Source organism: Protopterus annectens, chromosome 9.part0 (assembly GCF_019279795.1).
Source record: "Protopterus annectens isolate FY-2018-M chromosome 9.part0, PAN1.0, whole genome shotgun sequence".
Classification (NCBI taxonomy): Eukaryota; Metazoa; Chordata; order Ceratodontiformes; family Protopteridae; genus Protopterus; species Protopterus annectens.
This window is the reverse complement of record NC_056743.1, coordinates 703,353,444-703,378,596: the sequence shown is the minus strand read 5'-3', so window position 1 is coordinate 703,378,596 and position 25,153 is coordinate 703,353,444. Positions and strand designations below refer to the sequence as shown.

Sequence of the window (25,153 nt, the reverse complement as noted above, 5' to 3'; positions counted from 1 at the left end):
AAATGAGCTCCTTCAGAAGTAGATGACATAAGCATACCCTGAGTATACATTATAGGAATACAATAAAATTCCATTCCCTATACTTAGGGTGCATGAATATAAAGTTACGATAACTAATAATAATATTTAATGGGTAACAAACCATATGTTTAGGTGTAATAGGTGAAGTACAAAATTCCTTTAGCAACCACAACATGGAGTTATTTACAATCATATTTTTATGTGTTAAGGAGATTTTCATGAAGTGCATACTAATTAGCTCCCAATAATCTTTCCATTTTGCGATATATGACTGATCTATTAATAAAGTAATAACTTTTATAATAGAAGAGATAATATATAAATTAAAGTCTGGAAAAGAAATACCCCCTTGAGACCAGCTATTAGTATGTTTCTTTAATGCAATCCTAGGTCTATTAGGTGCCCATAAGAAATTTAACATTAGTGTATTCAGTTTCTTGATAATTATTTTTGTAGGTGAAAGTATTATTGATTGTATTAGGTATAAAATCTTGGGGAATATTATCATTTTAATAATTGTAAGCCTCTCCTCCATAGTAAAAAACATATTATTCCAGGTATTAAAAATATTTTGTATATTAAGAAAACAGGTATTATAGTTATTATATATAACAAATTTAATATCTTTAGATAGTATTATACCTAAATAAGTTATCTGACCTGAATTGGGTACATATTTAGTAAAATCACTAATGAGAATATTTTTTGTGTATATATAGGTAGTATTTTAGTTTTTCTTCATTGAATATTAAACCAGAAATACTTTTAAAATTCATCATTTTATCAAATAAAGACTGCATAGAAGAATTAGATCCTGCTGATGTAATTAGAACATCATCTGCAAAAAGTTGAATTTTTGTTGTATTTTCGTCTATTTCAAAACCCTCTATGTCAGTACTTTTTCTAATCAAATTAGCCCAAGGCTCCATTACTAAAGTGAATAATAGTGGAGAAAGTGGACATCCTTGCTTTGTACCTTTAAGAATGGGTATTTTTTGTGAAACATATGTTCCGACCTTAATATAAGCCAGCGTTCCTTTGTATAAATGCTCAATTAAATTTACAAATGCATCAGAGAAGTTTGTGCATTTCAGTAAGGTAAACAGATAGTCCCAACTTACTGAATCAAATGCTGAACCTATATCAAGACTAATAAGTGTTAAATCTTTCTTTTCCTATTTGCAAAATCAATTAATGTTAAAGTTCTTCTTATATTATCAAAAGTATTTCTATTTACAATGAAGCCCGTCTGATCTATATCTATAATGGCGGGGATGATTGCCTTCAATCTATCAGCAAAAATACTCATTAACATTTTATAATCAACATTAAGTAATGAGATGGGTCGATATGAAGAACATCTAGTTGGATCTTTATTAGGTTTTAAAATTGGTGAAATAAATGTATATTGCCAAGATGGGGGGGTTATTAACTCAGTTTGGGCCAAAATAAAAACCTTATGTATTAATGAATATGTAGTTTTAGAAAGGATTTTATATATCTCTGGTATAATACCATCATTACCCGGTGCTTTGTTTGATTTAAGCTTATTTATTTGTGTAATAACTTCTGTATATGAACTACTCTTGTCCAATAGTTTAATCTGTTGTTTATTAAGCTTTTTATTCATGTTTGTGGTTATAAACTCCTTTATTTTATCTTTAGGTTCCATGTTAATGTTGTTATGGTTAATCTTGTGAAAGTGATTTCTAAATTCATCCAGTATTTCTGGTATACTAGAAACATTCTTCTTTTTCCTTAGAGAAAAGATTTCTTTGATATGGTTTTGTTTACTCAATCTTTTTGTTTTATTTTTAAGTCTATGTAAGTATTTGGTGCTTATTGAATAAGACAAAAACTTATATTTCTCTAAAGTTATTTTAACTTTGAGTTAAAATTTCTTTGTATTTCTCATTTAGTTTATTTCTTCAATAACTTTCTTGTCCATAATATTTTCTTTATTATTATGTTTATAAGAGTCTAATTTACTTTGAATATCTAACAATTCCTTATCCCAAGATTTCCTTTTATTATTATACCATCTGACACTTTGTCCATATAGATACGATTTTAAGGCATCCCAAACATAGACAATGGAGACTTCAGGAGTATTATTTATGTCTAGAAAATGTTGTACTTCTGAAAGTATATATTCTTTATAGTCTTTTAGCTGAGTTAAGTATGCTGGTATCCTTTTGATCTGAACATTATGAGTATTTTTTATCATGAATTCAAAAACAATTGAGTTATGATCAGATATAGGACATGAAATGATTTTGGAATTAATTAAATCTGTTACCATCTGGTTAGAAATAAAGACCCTATCTATTTTTGAATAAGTTTTGTATCTGATAGAAAAAAGGTGTATGGTAATGATTTTGAATCTATCTGATTATTAATATCATTCAAATGATAAGAATTAGCAAAATCATTTAAGTGTTTTGCATTAGATGTAATTCTTCTTTTCCTTATAGTGGTAGTATCACTTTCATGTAGTATACAATTAAAATCACCAGCTAAAATAATATCCCCTATAGAGAATGATATGATCTTATCAATATGATGTTTCACTGTATTAATACCAATTCCAGGTATCCAATATACATTAATTAAAGTGTAAGTCTTCCCATTAATTTGTATTGTAACCATACAAAACATTCCTTTGTCATCCTGATAAGACTTAATGGTTTTAGGAATGGGCATACTTTTATTCCATAAAATAGCCACTCCTCTTTTTTCTGAGTGTGCTCTGAACTAACCAATACTGTATACTTATTAGTGGCTAGTTTATCAATATCTTTTTCAAGAGATGGGTTTCTTGCAGGAAGACTAGATTGGCCTTGTGTAAATTAATGTATCTTATTAGGCTTGCCCTTTTACACGGATTATTCAATCCATTAATGTTTAAAGAAATTCCTTTTAAAGATGTCATTTGGCATTTTTAAAACTCAAGAATCTTATGATCGAAATAACAAATAACAAGATAAATAATGTTACATCTCCTCTTTTAGGTGTACCTTTAAATATAGCTGTATTTATTAAATCTCTTATGGGATTTTGTATAGGATTCAATTTTGTTTGTAGTGACAATGAGTGTACAAAATATATTGTGGATGTCAAAACTATATACATATAACAATGAACAAGTGAAAATAATGTAAGGATTAAACCTTGCATCCAGCCTGGAGTTGAAAACTCCAACTTAGAGTAGTATTTACTACTCAGGTTAACCCCCTACCCTAAGCAGCAGTACCTCAGCTACCACCTTATCAATTTAATACTAGTTATATTTAACTGAGGTTAACAGTTTTCAATTCAATTATCTATGAAGACAAAACTACACATTTGGTAAAACAGCATCATATAAACTAAAATAAACTTTTTTTTTTTTTTTTTTTTTTTTTTTTAAACTGTTCATACTACCATATAGATCTATGTAATATATAACACTTGTATTCAAATAGCATTCAAATAATCTTGATGTTAGAAATCAAGAGGAGAGAAAATTAGGTTCTAACCTTCATTTAAATCAAAAACTTTGGCTAATATGATTCAGACATTACATATATTAAGATGCATCTATTTTCTGTCATGTGAATACTATTAACAGCTTCCAAAAAAAAATCTTGAATTGTTTGTATATGAGCATTTACTTAAACTCATTATTGTCAATAGAGTAAAATATTGTATTCATAAAAATTATTATAAATCATATTGCATAGTTATGCAAATTCTCAGAAACACTTGCATTATTTAAAAAAAAAAAAAAAAAAAAAGCCATCACACACACACACACACCTGATCTCACTGAGTTATGTCTTTGTTGAGCACTATCCTACTTGCTGTCCCTAGAATAAATCTGTCTGCTTTATAGAAAATAATGCACAGCAAACACATTTTAGTAACCAGATTTTACAATCATGCTAACCTACTGCTTTAAAATATATCACATGACATTTCTTCCAGAATAGAATTATAAAATTGTTTATGCTTGTCAATCAGATGAATTAAATGAATTATAATAAAGTATATGTTTGGAACAGAAGTTTTTAACACAGATTATTATGCTGCTGTTAAGTAGATTTTCAAAAACATTTAAATAAATGTTTCATTTTCTATGCCTTCTAAAATAAGACATTTACTTACTACAAGAAACTACATCATTTAGACTCATTATAACTGGCATATTTTATGAATAGAGCATTTTTCCTGAATCTGTGGTGTGTCAGTGTGATAACTATGACAAAGGTTATACTAACTGCTTTCAGTTTCTCTGTGAGAATTCTGTGAGTTGAAGTTTTTGAAGTAGTTCATGGACACTGTGCATGAGACAGCCCACATCTCAGATGGTCTCTCAACATTTTGGCGGGAAACTTATTAAAGGCTAGTGACAAACATTCATTTAGTAGTGTAAATGTATGTAAACATGACAAAACCTTCACAATGTATTCCACAGACCATTACAGCCTCTTACTTCTTTTCAGAAAGAGAAACAAATTGAATCACAGCTTGCCATTAAATCTTCAGATACTTTGACTGGTTATGAAACAAAACAGTATAACTGACATATTTTATGAATAGAGTATTTTCCTGAATCTGTGGTGTGTCAGTGTGATAACTATGTCAAATGTTATACTAACTGCTTTCAGTTTCTCTGTGAGAATTCTGTGAGCTGAAGCTTCTGAAGTAACTCATGAACACTGTGCATGAGACAGCCCACATCTCAGATTGTCTCTCAACATTTTGGCAGGAAACTTATTAAAAACTAGTGACAAACATTCATTTAGCAGTGTAAATGCATCTAAACATGACAAAACCTTCACAATGTATTCCACAGATCATTACAGCCTCTATGTAAGTGAAATTAAGCCCAAAATTACCAACAAGCAATAAAACTCAACATTCTTCTCCCAACTCAATTTTCATACAAATCCTATTATTCACTGTGCCCACACAATCAAAAGCATTTCTATATATTAATAAAGAAAGGAAAAAGAGAGTAGAAAATAAGAGTAAGGCAGAAATAAAAAAATGTAAGAGAAAGCTGTAAAAAGTATATACAATGGAATGTTACTTACTGTTTATATTAATAGAGTTAAAAATAAAACATTATTTACTCTTATTTAGTTCTGATTATTATTAGTTAAAGCATAACAGATTTACAAACAAGTATAAGCAGTATAATCAAGAAAGTATAATTAGAAATAGCATTTGAAGAACTTATAAAAACTTTTACAAGGAATAAATATGTTATTATTCTATTAATGATATTTTCATTACTGTTCTCTCCCTGCCCTCCCCCACCCTTTAAACACTACATAATCTAAATAGAATGTCATTGTTTAAACAAAGAAAATAATAAAAGGAGAAGGAAAAAAAAGGTAAAGATAAAAAAAATGTATCAAATTACTAACCTTACTTCTTTTCAGAAAGAGAAACAAATTGAATCACAGCTTGCCATTAAATCTTCAGGTATTTTGACTGGTTATGAAACAAAACATTTCTTTGCACATAGAGAATAACTTTGATTAAATCTTTTCCAAAATATTTGTGGCTTTCTGGAAATGCAGGAACTATATTCAAAAAGATTAATAATGAACTAAAATGATGAGAGAGAAAAAAAACATATAACAAATCATTTGTTTTTTAGTCTCTTCTTCTCTGAAGTCTTCCACGAAGCTTCAGTTGCCAATCTCTTTAATGAAGAACTAGCCCATTCCATTTCTTCTATTTTATCCAAAATCCTTTTTTCTTTGACAAACAGTAAAGCAGAGTCTAAATCATCGAAAACCTTAGGACCATCAGGAAGGAAGATTTTAAGCTTGGCAGGAAACAGAAGGTATGTTTTAAACTGTGCTTTTTTAAGCTCCCTTATTAGTGGCAAAAAAACTTTTCTTTTAGCTATTACCATGGAAGAATAGTCATTGTCAAAACGCACAGTTGTCTCATTAAACTTAACAGGAGCTTTAGCCCAAGCAGATTTAAGAACCATCTCTTTATCAAAAGATGATAGAAATCTAACTATAACTGATCTAGGATATTTTTTGTTAGAGTTAGTATTAGCTATAGATCTATGTGCTCTTTCGATACCAAAAGAGAATGCTTCTGGTAAGTCTAAAGTTTTAGGGAGCCAAGTTGTTAAAAAGAAGTAATATTGTTACCTTCAATATTTTCTGGCAGTCCAAAAATCCTAATGTTATTGCCTAGATCTATTTTCCAGGTCATCCAGCTTTGTTTGTAAATGTGTATTTTGTTTCAGCAGAAACTCAATGTTGATTTCCTCTTCTTGGATTCTATTTTCCATGTCATTCACAGCTTCTTCTATGCCTGTCATCTGGATCTTCTGTTGTTGCAGGTGTGTAAGTAACAGGTCTATTTGTTTTGTAGTTTTTCTATGAAGGTGTCTATTTTAGTATCCATTTTATCAGTAAGTTGCTGGATTATAATTATCAGAGACTGAAGTTCTTTCTTGATGCTGGAGTCTTGAGAATTTGTCTTACTGGAACTCATTTCAGACTGATAAACTGACAGGAAAATTTCCACAGTGATTTCTGACAGGAATATTGTTAAGATTTCCTTTCTTTTTTAGATATAGTTCAAGAACTATATAAAACAAACATATTTAGAAAGAAAATTACTTCAAAAATTAATTTTTTAAGTAATTAATTCCTGTCAGTGTAATGAAATTGGTGGAGCTGAAGAAATCTGCTGCTATCCTGTGTTCATCCTTGGCCACGCCCCTTTCCAAAATATTCTGAGGTAAAAATATACGGACGCTTAATAGTGCGTTGGTTAAATCTAGCACAAAACTAACTGCCAGGCACACTGTGATCAGGGCCTAGGCAAGTATAAATGGAAATCCTTATGCGGTATTTTCTTCCCACAAGTAATACAATTAACTTTTTCTGACATCGGTATGGAGCAAGAAAAAAGTTTCCCCAATGGGGTACTTAGCTTTAGTGAAGACTTCGGTTTTGAAACTCGAACTCGAATATTTCAGGAGTCGGCCGACTGGCACTTGCGAAATGCTTCTGCTTCGGGCACCGTGCGGCAAGAAAGACTAAAGAAAATGGCATTGGCTGCTTGTTTTATACCCCTGACGTCATGGAAGAGGAGACAGCAACCGACGCAGGACCCAAGACTTTGGAATTCAGGCCGACTGAAGGTAACCTGCCAGCAGATTACCCAAATGTGATGACTGCAACAGTGAAACACGAAGAACATCCCTGTAATATCTGTCAGGTTTTCTGGGAGCAGGAGGCAAAGAATCAGGGGACAAACTAGATTCTGAGAAAGCATCAAGCAGCAATGTCTAGTACAGGAGGTATAGCTAAAGGCCTATGCTGAAGCAGGAGTACGAAATCCCTAAGCCTCTTTTTTTGAATCATAAAAATCCTGGCTTTCCCAGTGGAAATGCTCCCTTAGAGTATGTAAGTTTCACCCAAAGAAAAATGGGAATAGGAGTCCTCTGCATCAGAATCCTCACAAGTAGATAAGGGCAAATCCAGATCAGAAAAATCAGAAACCTGTTCAGAAGATACATAAACTTCAGTCCTAGGTCTCTTAGAAAGGGAGGGTTGGCTTCCCCTGATTAGAGTTATGAGATCTTCAGCCATTATTTTTTTTTTAGGCATAGAGGCCTGAGCGTCAGTTTCTTGGGCATGGTGCGAGATTTTGGCCTAAATGAAGGAAGCATCGGTTTAATATGCAAGTCCGTAGCCCTGAATACACCCTCAGAAGCCAGTGCCTGCACAGCGGCGCCAAATCCATCCAAGGTAGAGACATCCGCAGGTTCCACAGTTGAAGCATCTCGCGGCATACCGGACTATGAATGGGTCTTAGTAGAGGCCTGCGAGTCAGAAGTAGCAGGTATCAGGGGCTGCGAAAGCACCTCACTGAATACCAGAGATCTGGCGACTGGCTTAGTAGAAGCACTGTCAGCAGTTTTGGACCTCTGCGGCCTGTCGCTGTCTTTACCTTTACGTTTTTTCAGAATCTCAGTAGTCGGACGGCTAACAGACGACATTTCTGGATAATTAAACAGAGAGCCAAAATATTTAGAAGCGAAAATATACAGACGACGGATAATGCGCTGCTTAAATAAAGCACAAAACTGACAGTAAGGTACGTCGTGATCAGGACTTAGGCATGGAATACAGTACGAATGAAAATCTTTGAGAGTTATTTGCTTTTCACAAGTAATGCAATTATTAGCATTTACTGACATCGGTAAGAAGCAAGAAGAAGTTTCCCCAACAGGGTACTTAGCTTTAGTTGAAGACTTCGGTTCTGAAACTCGCCTCAAATTTCAGGAGTCGGCCGACCGGCACATGCGAACTACTTCTGCTTCAGGCACCGCACGGCAAGAAAGACTAGTGTAATGGCATCGGCTGCATGTTTTACACCCCTGACGACCTGACGTCATAGGAAAAGGTGGAGAAGATAGATCACAGTCTTTTAGAAAACAGACGCAATGACTTCCCCCTGCACCTGCCAAGCAAAGCTTTAATGGCAGCACCTTTGGGCGGGAAACTGACATTATTCTCAAAAAATTGGCATATTGTTACAAAAGACAAATGGATTCTGGACATTATAGACAGAGGCTACAGGTTCCACTTTCACACCCTTCCAAAAATGAGAGGCATGCCAAACCTGCCACAAAATCAAAGGGCAGAGGCACAAAAACAAATTTCAGCTCTCATGGACATGAAAGCAATTCAAGAGGTACCTGCAAAAGAACAAGGTCAAGGGTTTTATTCCAGACTATTCCTGGCACCAAGGAAAGACAAAGATTGGAGACCTATCTTAGACCTATCCATCCTAAACACATATCTACAGGTGCCAAAATTCAAGATGCTCACATTACAGCAGCTTCTTCCCATGCTGGGCAAGGAGTCTTGGCTGGTAACATTGGACCTCAAGGAGGCATACCAACATGTCCCTATCAGACAAGATTGCAGAAGATACGTCAGATTTCTTGCAGGTTCAACCCATTACCAATTCTCTGCATTGCCCTTTGGCTTATCTACTGCGCCCAGAGTGTTTACGAAATGCCTGGCATCAGTAATCGCCTTCTGCAGACTACAAAGAATACAAATCTACCCATATCTGGACTGCCTGATCCAAGCGGACAGCAAGGACATACTACTGCAGCACCTGGCGTTTGCAATAAAACTGTTGAACTTCCTGGGATACACAGTCAACAAAAAGAAATCAAAACTAATACACTCTCAACAAATAATTTCCCTGGGTGCCAGCTTGGATACAACCACCCAGATGACCTACCTCACGCCAGACAAGCAAGGGCAACTGTCTCAATACTTCAGAAAAATGGCAACTTACACCAGGCTAACTGCAAGGAAAGTCCTGCAGGCTCTGGGATTCATGGCATCTTGCATCCTACTAATCCCATGTGCAAAGCTGCATATGAGGAAACTTCAATGGTACCTAAAAAACTTATGGTCTCAACACAGCCACAGCTTGGAAGCAATTATACCTCTCATTCCATGCCTTCAAAAGGAATTTATGTGGTGGGCTCAAGCTTGCCAAAGAAACACAGGCCTTCTTTTCTGTGTACCTCAAGCAACTCAAATCATCACAACAGACACCTCAGACTATGCCTGGGGAGCACACGACAGATCAGTGCATTCAGGGAAAATGGGCACGAAAAGAGAAGCTCCTTCACATCAACCAAAAGGAAATGCTAGCCGTGCAAAAGGCTATTATGACCTTCAAAGACAGTACAGCTGTGTACACCTACCATAAATGTAGATGTTTGAGTGTCTACTGTTGCAGTCATAACTGTAGGGTGTTCCTGCCAGCAGGCAGCCCGAGGTCGGCCAGAATTCCAAAGTCTGGGTCCGGCGTCGGCTGTACCAGCAAGTACCCTGACGTCAGAACGCAGAGGTACATAGCTGACAGCAGACACCATCTTCTCCAGCCTTTCTTGCCCCAGATGTCAGAAGCTCCCCAAAATATCCAAAAGGTGTCCCAAAGGAAACACAAATACACCACAAAGGAAGAGGAGATAGAACAAACAGAAAACAAGAGGGGAATGGTGGGAGGGAACCCGACTGCAACAGTGAAGACACTCGAACATCTACATTTATGGTAGGTGTACACAACTGTACTATGTTCTTCGTGTTTCACTGTTGCAGTCATAACTGTAGGGTGGAATCCCAAAGCTGTGAAGGAGGGTGGAGGTTATGCAGAAGAAGAGGCAGCCAGAAGACCCTGCAAGACAGCAGAGGCAAAACCTGCCTTAGACTTAGAATACAAAGGGAGATTATAGTGCTTAGAGAAGGTATGCACTGAACTCAAGTGGCAGCTTCCAAAATGTCCTTGGTAGGAACTCCTCTGAGAAAAGCTGCTGAAGTGGCAGCTGCCCTAGTAGAATAACTCCTAACAGTGCCTGGAATCTGTTTCCCAAAATGAGAGTAACAAAACCTTATTCCATGAGCAATCCATTTGGAAATAGTTTGTTTAGAAATAGCCTTGCCTAGAGAACTGGAGGCATAAGAGATAAGCAACTGATCAGATTTCCTGAAATCTTTAGTTCTGTCCAGGTAAAATCGTAGTTGTCTGTGTACGTCCAATGAATGTAAAATCCTTTCCCCTTTGTTTTGAGGATTTGGATAGAAAGTAGGAAGGTGAATAGTCTGATTTAAAGACACTTTAGAAATCACCTTAGGCATAAATGTAGGATTGGTCCTCAAGGCCACACTGTCTTGATGGAAAATAAGGTAAGGTTCCACAGCCATGAGAGCTTGCAACTCTGACACCCTTCTTGCAGAAGTCAATGCTAATAAAATAGCTGTTTTCCAGGATAAGAACTAGATATCCGAAGCAGCAGCAGGTTCAAAGGGAGGTAAAGTAAGCTTCTCCAAAACATAATTAAGATCCCAAGCAGGAACAGGAGGAGTTCTGGGAGGTCTTAAATTCTTAGCCGCTCTCAAGAATCGTCTCACCAGTTGATGAAAAAATGGGGGGGATCAGTGTTGAAATGAGCCGAAATAGCAGAAGCATGAATTTTGATGGAAGCGAAAGAGAGGCCTTTAAGCAAGAGTTCAGAGAGGTAAAGTAAAATGGAGGAAATATCAGGTAGAAGAGGATCAGAACCTCGATCCCGCATCCAAATACAAAATCTTTTCCATTTAGAAGCATAAGATTTTCTAGTGCTAGGACGCCTAGCTTCCAAGAGAACATCCAAAACTTGTTTGGGAAGAGCAGAAGGAATCAAAGGCCTTTGTAGAGCCAGGCTGCCAGGCAAAGAGTCTTGATTTGAGTGTGTAGCATCTGACCCTGATGTTGGGACAGAAGGGAAGGAGACAGAGGCAGAATCCAAGGAGGTTCCAAGAACAGGTGTCTTAAGGTTGGATACCAGAACTGCAGAGGCCAATTTGGAGCTATCAGAATGATAATCTTGGGTCTGTCCTGTTTTATTTTCAGTAGCACCCGAGGCAGAAGAGGAAGAGGAGGGAAGGCATATCCCAAAAGATTCCTCCAGCTGAAAGACAGGGCATCCACTTTCCATGCTGTTTTGTGGAAGGACCTGGTGCAAAATAGAGGCAACTGATGGTTGAGATGGGATGCAAACAGATCTATCTGAGGACAACCCCAAACTGATGTAATCCTGCTGAATAAGTTGGGGTCCAGCATCCATTCGTGGGGATCCAAAAGATTTCTGCTTAGGCTGTCTGCTAAGAGATTTTGCTTTCCTGGGATGAATTGAGCTTGAAGATGCAGGTTCAGATTTAGAGCTGTGTCCCAAAGACTCATGGCTAGTCTGCAAAGGGGGTAAGAGTGAGAGCCCCCCTGCTTGTTTATGTACCACATGACTGTGGTATTGTCTGTACGAATCAGAAGATGTCCTGGTTGCAAAAATTTCTGGAAGGCTAGAAGAGCATGTTGGACTGCCAACATTTCCTTCAGGTTGATGTGCCAGTGAAGATGTTTCTTTGGCCAAAAGCCCTGCTGGCAGTTGTCTAGAAAATGAGCTCCCCAAGCGTAATCCGAAGCGTCTGTGGTCATGATCTGAGAAGGCTGAGGCAGACGAAAGGGGTTTCCTTCGTTTAAAGCACAGGTCCTGGACCACCAAAGAAACTCTTTTTGGAGGCAGGGAATCAGAGGTATCATTGTTATCAGGCTGTGGTAATGCTGAGACCATACACTCTTTAGGTACCATTGAAGTTTTCTCATATGAAGCCTTGCATTTGGAATCAACAGGATGCAAGAAACCATGTAGCCCAAAGCCTGCAGGAATTTCCTTGCAGTGAGCTGAGTCAAAGTAGCCAAGGTTTTGAAAATTGAAGTCAGATGTACTTGCTTTTCTGGAGTCAGGAAGGCCTTTTGCAAGCTTGTGTTTAGAAGAGCTCCCAAAAAGATCATTTGTTGAGAGGGGATCAAATGTGACTTTTTTGTGTTCACTGAAAATCCCAGTAGTAGGAGGAGACGCTGAACAAACTGCAGATGTTGAAGTAAAAGATCCTTGCTGTCCGCATGGATAAGGCAGTCGTCCAGATAGGGGTAAATTTGAATCCCTTGGAGTCTGCAATAAGCCACTACTGGAGCCAGGCACTTGGTAAAGACTCTGGGCGCAGTAGATAAGCCAAAGGGCAGTGCAGAGAATTGAAAGTGTCTCGAGCCTGCCTTGAATCTGAGGTATTTTCTGTGCTCCTGTCTGATGGGAATGTGTAAGTAGGCCTACTTTAGGTCCAATGTTACCATCCATGCATCCTGGGAGAGCATGGGAAAAAGTTGTTGCAGAGTAAGCATCTTGAATTTTGGAATTTCCAGAAAAGTATTTAATACTGAGAGGTCCAGAATAGGTCTCCATGCATTTTGTTTTCTTGGGACCAGGAAAAGTCTTGAATAAAAACCCTTTCCCATCTCTGGGAGTGGAACAGGTTCTATGGCTCTCATGGCCAATAAAGCGTCCACCTGATTTAAGGCCTCTGACCATTGATGTTTTGGCAGATCTGGCCAACCGTAAGACCTTGGCAGAGTATGAAAGTGGAATTTGTAGCCTTTTAAAATCACATCTAAAACCCATTTGTCCTGGGTTATATGCGTCCAATTTTGGTAAAAAAGAGATAGTTTTCTTCCGAGAGGAGCTTCCAGGCAAGAAGGATCTGTAGCCCAACAGAGGGAGTCATTGGGTCCGCTTCCTTTGTGATTGGGGTCTGTCTTCTCCCCTTCTAGGTGAAGAAGCAGTCCACTGTCTGGACCTATAAGAGGCCTGTGTCTGTGCCCGGCCTCTAGACCGCCTATATCTTCCCCTTTGAGGCCTGTCAGAAGTGGGAAAAGACCAATTTCTGGAGGGCCAATTTCTAGAAAATCTAGGAGGCTGAACTTGTAAAAAATCTTTGACAGTCTGCATAGATTTTGCTTTTTCCTCCATCTTTTTAATAACCTCCTCAGCCTTAGATCCAATAACACATCATGTTGAACAGGGGCATCTAACAGTTTCGCCTTAACCTGCTCAGGTAAATTCTGCTCTCGAAGCCAAGCATGTCTCCTTATAACAGTACCAGAGGCTGCGGCCCTGCAAGAAGCTTCCAAGGCATCAAAACCACAATGTAAACTATGTTTGCTAACCTGTTCAGTTGCATGCAAAACATCCTGTAATTCCTTGTCCTCTGCACATGCAGGAAAGGTAGAAAGCCTTTGCTTTAAAACAGACAAAAGAAATTGCTGATACTTGAACATATGAAACTGGCAATTTAAAGCTCTAATAGAAAGAGTAGCAGAAGTATAAACCTTTTTGCCCCACCTATCCAAGGCACGAGAATCCTTTTCAGAGGGAATAGGATTTTTAGATGAAGTGGCCTTAGCAGCTTTAGAACCCTGAGAAATAGTTTCTGGATCTGCAGAAGGGTTCTTAAATAAGAATTGATGGGAATCAGGGACTCTAAAATCTATCAGGCTTAGAAGGAGCAGGCGGCAAGGAATCAGGATTCAGGTTAGCTTCAGAGAAAGCATCATCCACAATGTCAAGCACAGGAGGAATAGCCAAAGGTCTGTGTTGAGGGAGAAGGAGAAATTCTCTGAGTCTCTTCTTGGAGGCAGAATAATCCTGACCTTCCCAATGAAAATGCTCTCTCATCTCATGTAAAGTTTCCCCAAAAGAGAAATCTTCAGGGGGAGAAGCAGAGGGAATAGAGTCCTCTGCATCTAAATCCTCATAAGGAGGAAAAGAGTAATCCTGGTCAGAGGAAGAGACAGAAGACACAGAAGCCTGATCAGAGGAATCATAAGGTAAATCCTGTCTAGGCCTCTTTTCAGGAGGGTGAGAACCCCTAATCATTGTAAGTAAATCCTCAGCCATCCGTAGTAATTGCTTCTGGGACTTGGGAGCTGAATCCGAAGCAGCTTGAGCAGAAACCCTTGGCTTTACAGGAGTTTTTGTCTTTGCCTTTGACTTTGTTGAAATAGTTATATGTGAAGGCCTGAAAACTCCCTCAGAAGCCGGTACCTGCACAGCGGTTCCAGACCCATCTGAAGGAGCGACGTCCGAAGGTCCTGCAGCAGATAAAATATTAAGCCTAGATGGCTCCCCATGGGAGTCCGTGTCAGCCATCGGTTCAGAAGTGGCGGACGACAGGGGCTGCAAAAGCGCCTCACTGACTACCGCAGAACCCGAAGCTGGCTCCGGCTGCGAAGAATCCTGTTTGGACCTCGGAGGCCTATCCTTGTCCTTGCGTTTCTTTTGAATTCTGGTTGTCGGTAAAGTATCCGACGACATCCTGTAATTAAATCGTCTACCGAAATAGTTCAAGGCCCAATCGTACCTACGCTTGATAGTGCGAGAATTAAACCTGGCACAGAACCGACAACAAGAAACGTCGTGGTCAGGGCCTAAGCAAGGTAGACACAGTAAGAGTGGAAATCTTTAGGAGGTATTTGCTTCCCACACGACATACAATTATTAACTTTTTCTGACATCGGAGGAGCAAGAAAAAAGTTTCCCCAACGGGGTACTTAGCTTGAGAAGAGAAGTTGAAAACTTCGGACCGAAGACAATCAAAGCACGTTGTTCTGAATACGCCAACCAACGACTTGCGAGCTTGCTTTCCACCGCACGGCAAGAAAGACTGGAGAAGATGGCGTCAGCTGTCAGCTATGTACCTCTGCGTTCTGACGTCAGGGTACTTGCTGGTACAGCCGACGCCGGACCCAGACTTTGGAATTCTGGCCGACCTCGGGCTGCCTGCCGGCAGGAACACCCTACAGTTATGACTGCAACAGTGAAACACGAAGAACATCTACTGCATCCAGGCCAGCTACTGATAAGGACAGACAACACCACAGTGATGTGGTACATAAACAAACAGGGGGGAACTCATTCATACCCCCTTGTGCAGGCAAGCCATGACCCTATGGAACACAGCACTGGAATTGAAAATTCAGCTACAGGCACAATTCCTGCCAGGGAAGGAAAACACACTGGCAGACAACCTAAGCAGAAATATGACAGATCCACACGAATGGAAGTTGCATCCTCAAATTTTCACAAAGATAACTCAGGCATGGGGACAGCCAGACATAGATCTCTTTGCTACCCACAGAAATTGCCAGTTGAAAACATTTTGTTCAAGGACCTATCACCACAGGCCTGGAAAGTGGACGCACTTTCCTTCAATTGGGCAACATTGACAGTCTATGCCTTCCCGCCTCTTCCTCTGCTGCCCAAAGTTTTATTAAAAGCCAGAGCAGAGAGGCCGAAAATGATTCTCATTGCTCCAGACTGGCCAAGGCAACACTGGTATCCGCTCCTGAAGAGCTTGACATTCCCCACCATGGATCCTACCTCTAGTCCCTCTTCTGTTGTCCCAGCACAACTACAAAACTCTTCACAGCCATCTCAAAACTCTAAATCTAGCTGCATGGAGAATTCCTTGATTTCCCCAACAGTTTCTCCTCTCCAAGGAGGTGCAGGATGTCATCTTGGAGGCCAGAAGACCTTCTACTAGAAAGGCCTACTCCGCCAAATGGAAACGATTTTGTGCCTGGAATCAAAAGAAGGGACAGAATCCTTGGGTAATAGACATACCTCGAATTTTACAGTACCTAGCTGAGATGTTAAACAATGGACTTTCCTTCTCCTCCATCAAGATCCACGCTTCAGCCATTTCTGCACAATATAACACAGATCCTCCTTTATTCTCTCATCCTCTCTTAAGGCAGTTCCTCAGAGGAGCAAAGAATATAAAACCCCCAAGGAAACTACCAGTCTCTGCTTGGGACCTCAACTTCGTATTGGAAAAGCTGACCCTTCCTCCCTTCGAGCCAGCTTCTTCATCAGAGTTACTTGTCATGGAAAACAGCCTTTCCTTCTGGCTATCACCTCAGCTCGCAGGGTTTCGGAGCTACAGGCCCTCATGGCTGTGCAACCATTCATCATTTTCCATCAGGACAGAGTTTCCTTACAAACCAACCCTACCTTTATGCCAAAGGTAGTATCCAGTGTAGCTTTGAATCAGACTCTCCACTTACCTACCTTTTATCCTAATCCACAAAACAAAGGGGAAAGACTACTACATTCCTTGGACATTCAGACAACTTCGTTATTATTTGGACAGGACAAAGCCATTCAGGAAATCTGAGCAACTCTGTGTCCTATGCTGCAGGTGCTCAAGGAAAGGCTATTTCCAAACAGACCATTTCAAAATGGATAGCCCACTGCATACGCTTTTATTACTCATTTCATGGAAAAACTGTGCCTGCATGCATCAGATCCCACTCCAGCAGAGCCACAGCTAACTCTGCATCCCTCCTCAGGGGGGTCCCTACCAAGGATATTTTGGAAGCAGCCACTTGGAGTTCAGTGCACACTTTCTCCAAGCACTATCACCTCCCACTATACTCTAAATCTAGAGCGGGCTTTGCCACAGCAGTCCTGCAGGGCATCCTAGCCCCTCCTAGTTCCACTTAGTGCCTACCACCCTTACTTAGCTTTGGGATTCTACCCATCTGTTATGACTGCAGCTGTATGCACGATGAACACAGTACAGTTTTGTACCTACCATAATGTAGATGTTCGAGTGCTCATACAGCTGCAGTCCAGGTTTCCCTCCCTCCAACCCCTCTTAGGACAGGCCTTATGACAAACCCTTTTCATATAACCTTTTGGGGTACTCTTTTATGGTGTATTTGCTTGCAACTACTGTTTTTGCTTTATCAACATAGCATTTTTGCATAACATTATGTTTGCCTTCCTTCTGGGGGCACCTGACATCTGGGGCAAGAAAAACTGAAGAAAATGGCATCGGTTGCCTCTTTTATACCCCTGCCGCACTGACATCAGGGAGGAAGCGACGACAACCGACGTCGGACCTAGACTTTGGAAGAGACTTTAGATAGTCATAACAGATGGGTATAATCCCAAAGCTAAGTAAGGGTGGTAGGCACTAAGTGGAACTAGGAGGGGCTAGGATGCCCTGCAGGACTGCTGTGGCAAAGCCCGCTCTAGATTTAGAGTATAGTGGGAGGTGATGGTGCTTGGAGAAAGTGTGCACTGAACTCCAGGTGGCTGCTTCCAAAATATCCTAGGTAGGGACCCCCCTGAGGAAGGCTGCAGAGGTAGCTGTGGCTCTGGTGGAGTGGGATCTGATGCATGCAGGCACAGTTTTTAGATGAAATGAGTAACAAAAGCGTATGCAGTGGGCTATCCATTTTGAAATTGTCTGTTTGGAAATAGCCTTTCCTTGAGCACCTGCAGCATAGGACACAGAGTTGCTCAGATTTCCTGAATGGCTTTGTCCTGTCCAAATAATAACGAAGTTGTCTGTGAATGTCCAGGGAATGTAGTAGTCTTTCCCCTTTGTTTTGTGGATTAGACGCAGAACCACAGACTTTGTTAATCAGGCTGACTGAGGGATACTACAAGCAGATAACGGAAATGTTATGGCTGCAACAGTGAAACACGAAGAACATTTGTGTGGAATTTGCCGACCGCACTTCTTTTCCGTTCCTAGATGTCATCGCCCAAGAGAAACAGCACCCTAAGCCTATAACAAAAATAAAGAGGATTCCCCAACAGGGTACTTATCTGTACAGTCTTCAAAAACATGCAGCAGGAAGTACAGCTGTGTACACCTGCCATAAATGTAGATGTTAGAGTATATTCACTGTTGCAGTCATCACACTTGGGTTATCTGCCTGCAGGAAGCAGTCAGCCCGAATAGCAGAGTGTTGGGATTTCTGCGTCAGATGCTGTCGCTTCTTCCATGACGTCAGGTTGTCAGGGGGTATAAAACAGGTAACCAATGCCATTACATCAGTTTTTCTTGCCCCAAATGTTAGGCCATAGAGAGGGAGAGGTAGAAAGACAGAGAAAGCCAGGTGGCTAGAGGGAGGGAAACCAGGACTGCAACAGTGACTACACTAACATCTACATTTATGGTAAGTGTAAACAACTGTACTACGTCTTTGTGTTTCACTGTTGCAGTCATCATACTTGGGTTGATTTCCAAGGCTGAAGAAGGGTGGAGGCATTCAAGAAGTGTTACGGCTGGCTAGTAGGCCTTGCAAGACTGCTGTAGCAAATCCAGTACTGGATTCAGAAAAGATTGGCAAGTGGTAATGCTTGGTGAAGGTGTGTACAGAACTCCAGGTTGTAGCTTCCAGAATGTCCCTGGAGGAGGAATAGCAGAGGGAGAGGAAGACTCCATCTGGAAGAGCTCAAAGACTCCCCTAAGAAATGCTGTAGAGGTGGAAGTAGCCCTAATGGAATGCGGTCTGATCCCATGTGCAGCAGGTTTTCCATGGTGCTTGTAGCAGAAATGGATGCAGTGTGCTATCCATTTGGAAACGGTTTGCTTTGAAATGGCCTTACCCTATACCCCTGTAGCAAAGCTGACTAGCAGATGGTCAGATTTTCTGAAAGGTTTAGTCCTGTCAAGGTAGAACCTGAGCTATCTGTGCATGTCCAAGGAGTGCAGGATCCTTTCCCCTTTATTCTGAGGGTTAGGGAAGAAGGTTGGCAAATGGCTGGATTGATTTAAAGCCACATAGGACACCACCTTAGACAAAGTTGGCAAATGGATGGGTTGGTTTAGAGCCACACAGGACACCACCTTAGGCATAAAGGATGGGTTAAGTCCTGAGGGGAAACCCTGTCAGCATGGAACATAATGAAGGGTTCCACAGCCATTAGTGCCTGTAACTCACTTCTTGCTGAAGTTACAGCTAAAAGCAAGGCTGTTTTCCAAGAGAGGAATTCCAACTCTGCTGAAGCAGCAGGTTCAAAAGGGGGAAGCATGAGCTTTTCCAGTACAAAGTTAAGGTCCCAGGCAGGGGTGGGTGCTCTCCTAGGCGGCCTTAAGTTGTTAGCCCCTCTCAGGAACTGTTTGATGAGAAGGTGAGAAAATAGAGGTGCCTCAGTATTATGAGATGAGATGGCAGAGGCAATCTTAATGGAGGAGAAGGACAGGCCTCTGTGGAGTAGCTCTGCTAGGTAATCCAGGATTAGAAGTAAGGAGGGCACTGCTGTGTCCTTCCCTTGAGACTTACTCCAAGAACAATATCTTTTCCACTTTTCAGCATAAGATTTCCTACTACTAGGTCTTCTGGCTTTAAAAATGACACCCAGCACCTGTTTGCTGAGGGCTGCTTTTGGTGTATTCAAGGGATAAGCCAGGCTGCAAGGTTTACGGATTGCAACTGTGGATGCAAAATCTGTCCCTCCTGCTGAGACATCAGGGTAGGAGTCTGGTGAAGGTGCCAGGGTTGCACTGTTGTCAAACTGCACGAGAGTGGGTACCAGTGCTGGCGTGACTTGTCTGGGGCAATAAGAATTCCCTTGGCCCGTCCTGTTTTATCCTGAGTAGTACTTTTGAGAGGAGGGGCAGAGGGGGAACGGCATAAATTGAGAGGTTTCTCCCATTGAAAGGATAGGGCATCCACCTTCCAGGCCCTGCTGTGAGGGTTCCTGGTGCAGAATTTGTTCAACTGGTGCTTCTCTGGGAAGGCAAATGGGTCCACCTCCGGTGTCCCCTACCTCTGGGTCAGCACCAATTTCCACTCGTGTGGGTCTAGGAGATTTCTGCTGAAGTCATCTGCCAGTGACTTTTGTTTGCCTGGCAGGAATTGAGCTTGTAGATGCACTTGGTTGCTCAAGGCTGTGTTCCACAGGGCAATGGGTTCCCCCTTGCTTGCTTACGTACCACATAACTGTGTTGTTGTCTTTTTATAAGCAGTTGTCCTGGAAGGATTAGGTATTTGAAGGCTGTCAGAGCATTCTGTACAGCTAGCATCTCTTTTTGACTGATGTGCAGGAGAATATGGACTGGGCTGCAGTGGCCTTGAATGCATTTGCCTGCCATATGAGCCCCCCATGCATAGTCTGATGCATCTGTCGTCAGGGTATGGGCAGTGAGGGGTTGAGTGAAAAGCAGTCCTTTGTTGTTGTTGCATGCTTCTGCCCACGAAAGGAACTCTGCCCTTAGACAAAGCATGATTGGAATGACCGTTTCCAGGTCCTGAGAATGCTGGCACCAAAGACTTAAGTACCATTGAAGTTTCCTCATATGCAGTCTTGCATATGGAATTAGCAGAATACATGAGGCCATGAACCGTAGGGCTTGCAGTATTTTTCTTGCAGATAGCTGGATTCTGGTGGCCATTTGAAGTAGTTTGTCAGATAGACCTGTTTTTCTGAAGGGAGAAATGCCATCTGGGAAGTTGTGTCCAAGCTTTTTTCCAAGAATACAATCTTTTGGCTGGGCACCAGTTGTGATTTCTTTTCGCTGATGGCATACCCCAATGGAGTGAGAAGGCTTTTTACAAATGCCAGGTGCTGAAGTAGCAATTCCTGACTGTCCACCTAAATCAGGCAGTGGTCCAAGTATGGGAAAATTTGGATATTTCCCTTCCTGTAGTATGCAATGGCTGGAGCCAGGCACTTTGTGAATACTCTCGGCACAGTAGATAAGCCAAAGGGAAGTGCATAGAACTGACAGTGCATAGAGCTTGCCCTTAAGTGTAGATATTTTCTGCAAGACTCCCTTATGGGGATGTGCAGATAAGCTTCTTTTAAGTCTAGAGTGACTAACCAGGCATCCTTGGCTAGCATAGGGAGAAGCTGTTGCAGGGTAAGCATCTTGAATTTTAGGACCACCAGAAAGGTATTGAGAGTGGATAGATCCAGGACTGGGCAGCAAGAGCCCTCTTCTGGGCACCATGAAAAGTCTGGAGTAGAAATCCTGCTCCCTTTGCTCTACTGGAACAAGTTGAATAGCTCTGATATTCAGCAGGGAAAATACTTGCTTTTGAGCCTCTGCCCACTGATTTGGAGGAAGGTCTGGAAACCCACTTGGGGTTGGCAGTGTATGGAATTAGAATCTGTACTCCTGGGATACAATGTTTAGGACCCATCTGTCCTGAGTAATATACATCCAGTTTTTGCATGAAGGGCAAGTTTTCCTCCTAGAGGCACAAGTAACTGAGCAGGCTGGGAAGGTTAACAGAAAAGTCATTGTGAACTTTTTTCATAAGGGGGCGGCTTACCACTCCCTGTTTTTGAGGTGGGGGCACTTCATTGTTTAGATCTCTACATACCCTGAGACTGTAGTCTGGGTGGCCTGTTTCCCCTGGTATTCATCTGAGAAGATCTGGAAGGGGCTGGAAAGGACCAGTTTTTAAAAGGTCAATGCCTACTGAATCTAGGTGATTGCACTAGTAAGAACAGTTTGCATAGATATAGCTTTTTCTTCCATCTTTTTAAGAACCTCTTCATCTTTTGTGCCAAATAAACCATCCTTATTTAAAGGAGCGTCTAGTAATTCGGACTTGACATGATCTGGCAAGGTTTGTTCCTTCAGCCAAGTATGCCCTCTCAGTACAGACCCAGTGACTGCAGCCCTGCAAGATGCGTCTAGGGCAAAGCCACACTGCAAAGTATGCTTACTAACTTGGTTTGCAGAATGCTTTAGCTCTTGTAAATCTTTATTTTCTGCACAATCTGGGAGTAACATCATTTTTTGTTTCATTAGTTCCATAATATGCTGCTGGTACTTCAACATGTGAAACTGGCAATTCAATGCCCTGATGACAAGAGCTGCAGAGGTATATACCTTCTTACACCATCTGTCTGAAGCTCTGGAATCCCTGTCTGCAGGGGTAGGATTTTTGGCTGTAGTAGCCTTAATACCCTTAGGTCTATGGATTCGCAGTAGGATTCTTGGAGAAATTTGTAGGAATCAGGTACTCTGTAGTACCGGTCAGGTTTCCTAGGGGCCAGGGGTAAAGTATCTGGAGTAAGACTGGATTCCATAAAAACATCATCTACAACATCCAGGACAGGGGATACAGCTAGAAGCCTGTGCTGAGGCAACTCTAAAAATTCTCAGTCTCTTTTTGGACTGAGGGTAGTCCTGGCATTCCCAGTGAAAATGCTCTCAAAGTATGCATGGTTTCACTAAAAGAAAAATCCTCTGGAGGGAAGGCAGAGGGAATGGAATCCTCTGCATCTAAACCCTCATAGGTTGATAAGGGCATGTCCTGATAGATGGGTCAGAGTCATCGAACTCCTGGTCTGTAGAATCAGAATGAAACTCAATTCTTTGTCTTTTAGCAGGGAAAGGCAGTCTTCCCCTAATTAGGGTAATAAGGTCTTCGCCATTTGTGGCATGGGAGCGTGAGCCTGCACTTTGGTTGTCGGTTTTCTAGGCGTAGTGTGTACTACTCTGGGCCTCAGAAACTCGGTAGTTTTAGCTAAAAACAAAGTCAGTTTAATTCGAACATCGGTAGGTTGGAATACACCCTCAGAAGCCGGTGCCTGCACAGTGGCTCCGGACTCATCCAAGGTAGAGACATCCACAGGTTCCATAGTCGAAGCAGCATCTCACGGCATACCAGACTCTGAATGGGTCTCAGCAGAGGCCTGCAAATCTGCAGAAGTGGGCATCAGGGGCTGCAAAGGCAACTCACTGAGTACCAGCAGACTGGTGATTAGCTTAACGGAAGCGTTATCGGCAGTTTTGGACCTATGTAGTCCGTCTCAGTCTTTATCTTTACGTTTTTCAGAGGATTGGTAGTCAGATGGGTTATCAAAGCCATTTCGGAATACAGAGAATGAGAGCAAAAGAATTTAGTGACAAAGACAGCCAGATGACATGTGATTCGGGCATTAAACAAGGCACAAAACCAACACATGACTTCGTGGTCTGGGCCTAAACAGGTGACGCAGTAAGAATGAAAATCTGAGGTATTTGCTTTCCACAGTCAAGACAATTGTTAACTTTTTATGAAATCAGTCGGAGCAAGAAAAAAAGGATCCCCAACGGGGTACTTAGATTTAGAAGACTTCAGAATTACAAACTCGAAAATTAAAACTTCAGGTAATGGCCGACTGGCACTTTGCGAACTGCTTCGGGCTCCTCCTCAGCAAGAAAGACTGGTGTAATGGAGTCGGCTGCCTGTTTTATTTCCCTGACAATCTGACGTCATGGAAGAAGCAACAGCATCCGATGCAGAAATCCTAAGACTCTGGTATTCAGGCAGACTGAGGGCTACCTGCAGGCAGATAACCCAAGTATGATGGCTGCAACAGTGAAACACTAAGAACATCGAGCAAGCAGCCGTTCGACTGTGGCAGAGAAGTTTTGAGGTCTGTGTGAGCAGATGTCACATTTATGGCCCTGCATGCGACATGCCACACAGCTGACAGCAACTAGGCTTAAACTTTGGTAGAGGAGCCGGATGTTTGGGTCGCCTGAGGCGGAGGGTCCCACATGCGAGAATACTGCAACATGAGAATAGAAGGACATGAAAAATTACAATTACCAATATTCTGGGGGAAATTTCACTCTGGTCACTTGATAGAAATCCTGTTCATTCATCACCTACCTTATTATAAATGTAGCAGTTTGTGAACACAGCACTGAAGTCCTGAAGGCATTCATTAGCAGTCCAGTAGTAATTGTTCTCCAAACGCTTCTTAATTGTTCCCATATCCATAGGATTCTTAATTATCTTGTAATAGTCCTAAAAGAAAGGCAGCACATTATTAGAAAGCATCTGCAATGACACAAAGTAAGACTGCATGCCAGTACCTATTACACTTGAATTTTAATTTGGGGATGCTCGTGGAAACCATGCTCTCTTACCCAAATGGCAGTACTTGCCCCTTTAGGGAAAGCTAAAAATTCTGAAAAAAAAATCTACAGATTCAAAACCAAATCAGGTCATCTACCCTTCACAAACACCATTACCTTAATCCATCACCATTTACAAACAATTGTCCATCTCACCCATTATTCCTTACACTAACTGTTCCTCCTCTCTCAGTCTACATTGCTCTCAGCACAAAGAGGAGTTTTTGCAAATATCTGCCCTTAACTAAATCAGCAAAAATTAGGCTCATATCAATCACCTTCAATCAACCCTAAAATCTAAACTATTGAAGGAAATGTCTCAATGACTGCTTGTAGCAACCAAGGGGGTGCTCTGCTTAAGCAGCCTGACTACTTGTGCTACTGAAACATCAAGGCTAAGATTCACTTAACTTTACTCTCCATCCCCACATACACACCAAAGAAATGTAAACATCACCCCAAACACACAAAGTGGGGACATTACATCATCCTCTGGGAAACGAGAAAGCCATTCAGAAAGACTAAAAAGGTAAGCCGTTGCTAAAAATAGCCAACAATGTAAGCACTTTAAGCACTCAAAGAATCAACCATCTTTACCTGCATTAACATCTGTTGCAGAACATTTTCCCCTCAACTGGTAAGTTTATACTTAGTCTTGTACCACTATCATTTTACCCTGTTTTAATGCATCTGTATATAAGATCGACAGCACAGACCAAACGTTCTACAAGTATGTAGCACTACATACATAATATGGTTCTCCGTATATTACTGCACTTTCCCCTCTGATGCTTTCTATGCTATGAGAGAAAATATGCCTACTGTCAAAAAAAAAACAGTCATGAGAAAAAGAAATGAGACAAATACACCCACCAAGCTAACAAATGAAAAAAAAAATGCAAAGGAATAAAATAAAGTTTACAAAAGCATATACGTATGTTGTCTACTCAAATAAGAGTGGGTATACAAGGATTGTCATGACACTTTTCACACTATACTCTTAAATGACACTACCCCACAGAAGACTTTATAGAAGT

General features: G+C 40.9%; 1 protein-coding gene across 4 annotated transcripts in view; it reads right to left on the bottom strand.

The window, feature by feature from the left end:
* The window catches only part of BRD2 (bromodomain containing 2), a 1,415,611-nt gene that overhangs the window by 944,767 nt on the left and 445,691 nt on the right, over window positions 1-25,153 (bottom strand). For all 4 annotated transcript variants that reach the window (XM_044083332.1, XM_044083333.1, XM_044083331.1 and 1 more), the window contains one exon: window positions 23,869-24,006. In XM_044083332.1, coding sequence (XP_043939267.1) covers window positions 23,869-24,006 — 138 coding nt within the window. The remainder of the gene's footprint in view (window positions 1-23,868; window positions 24,007-25,153) is intronic.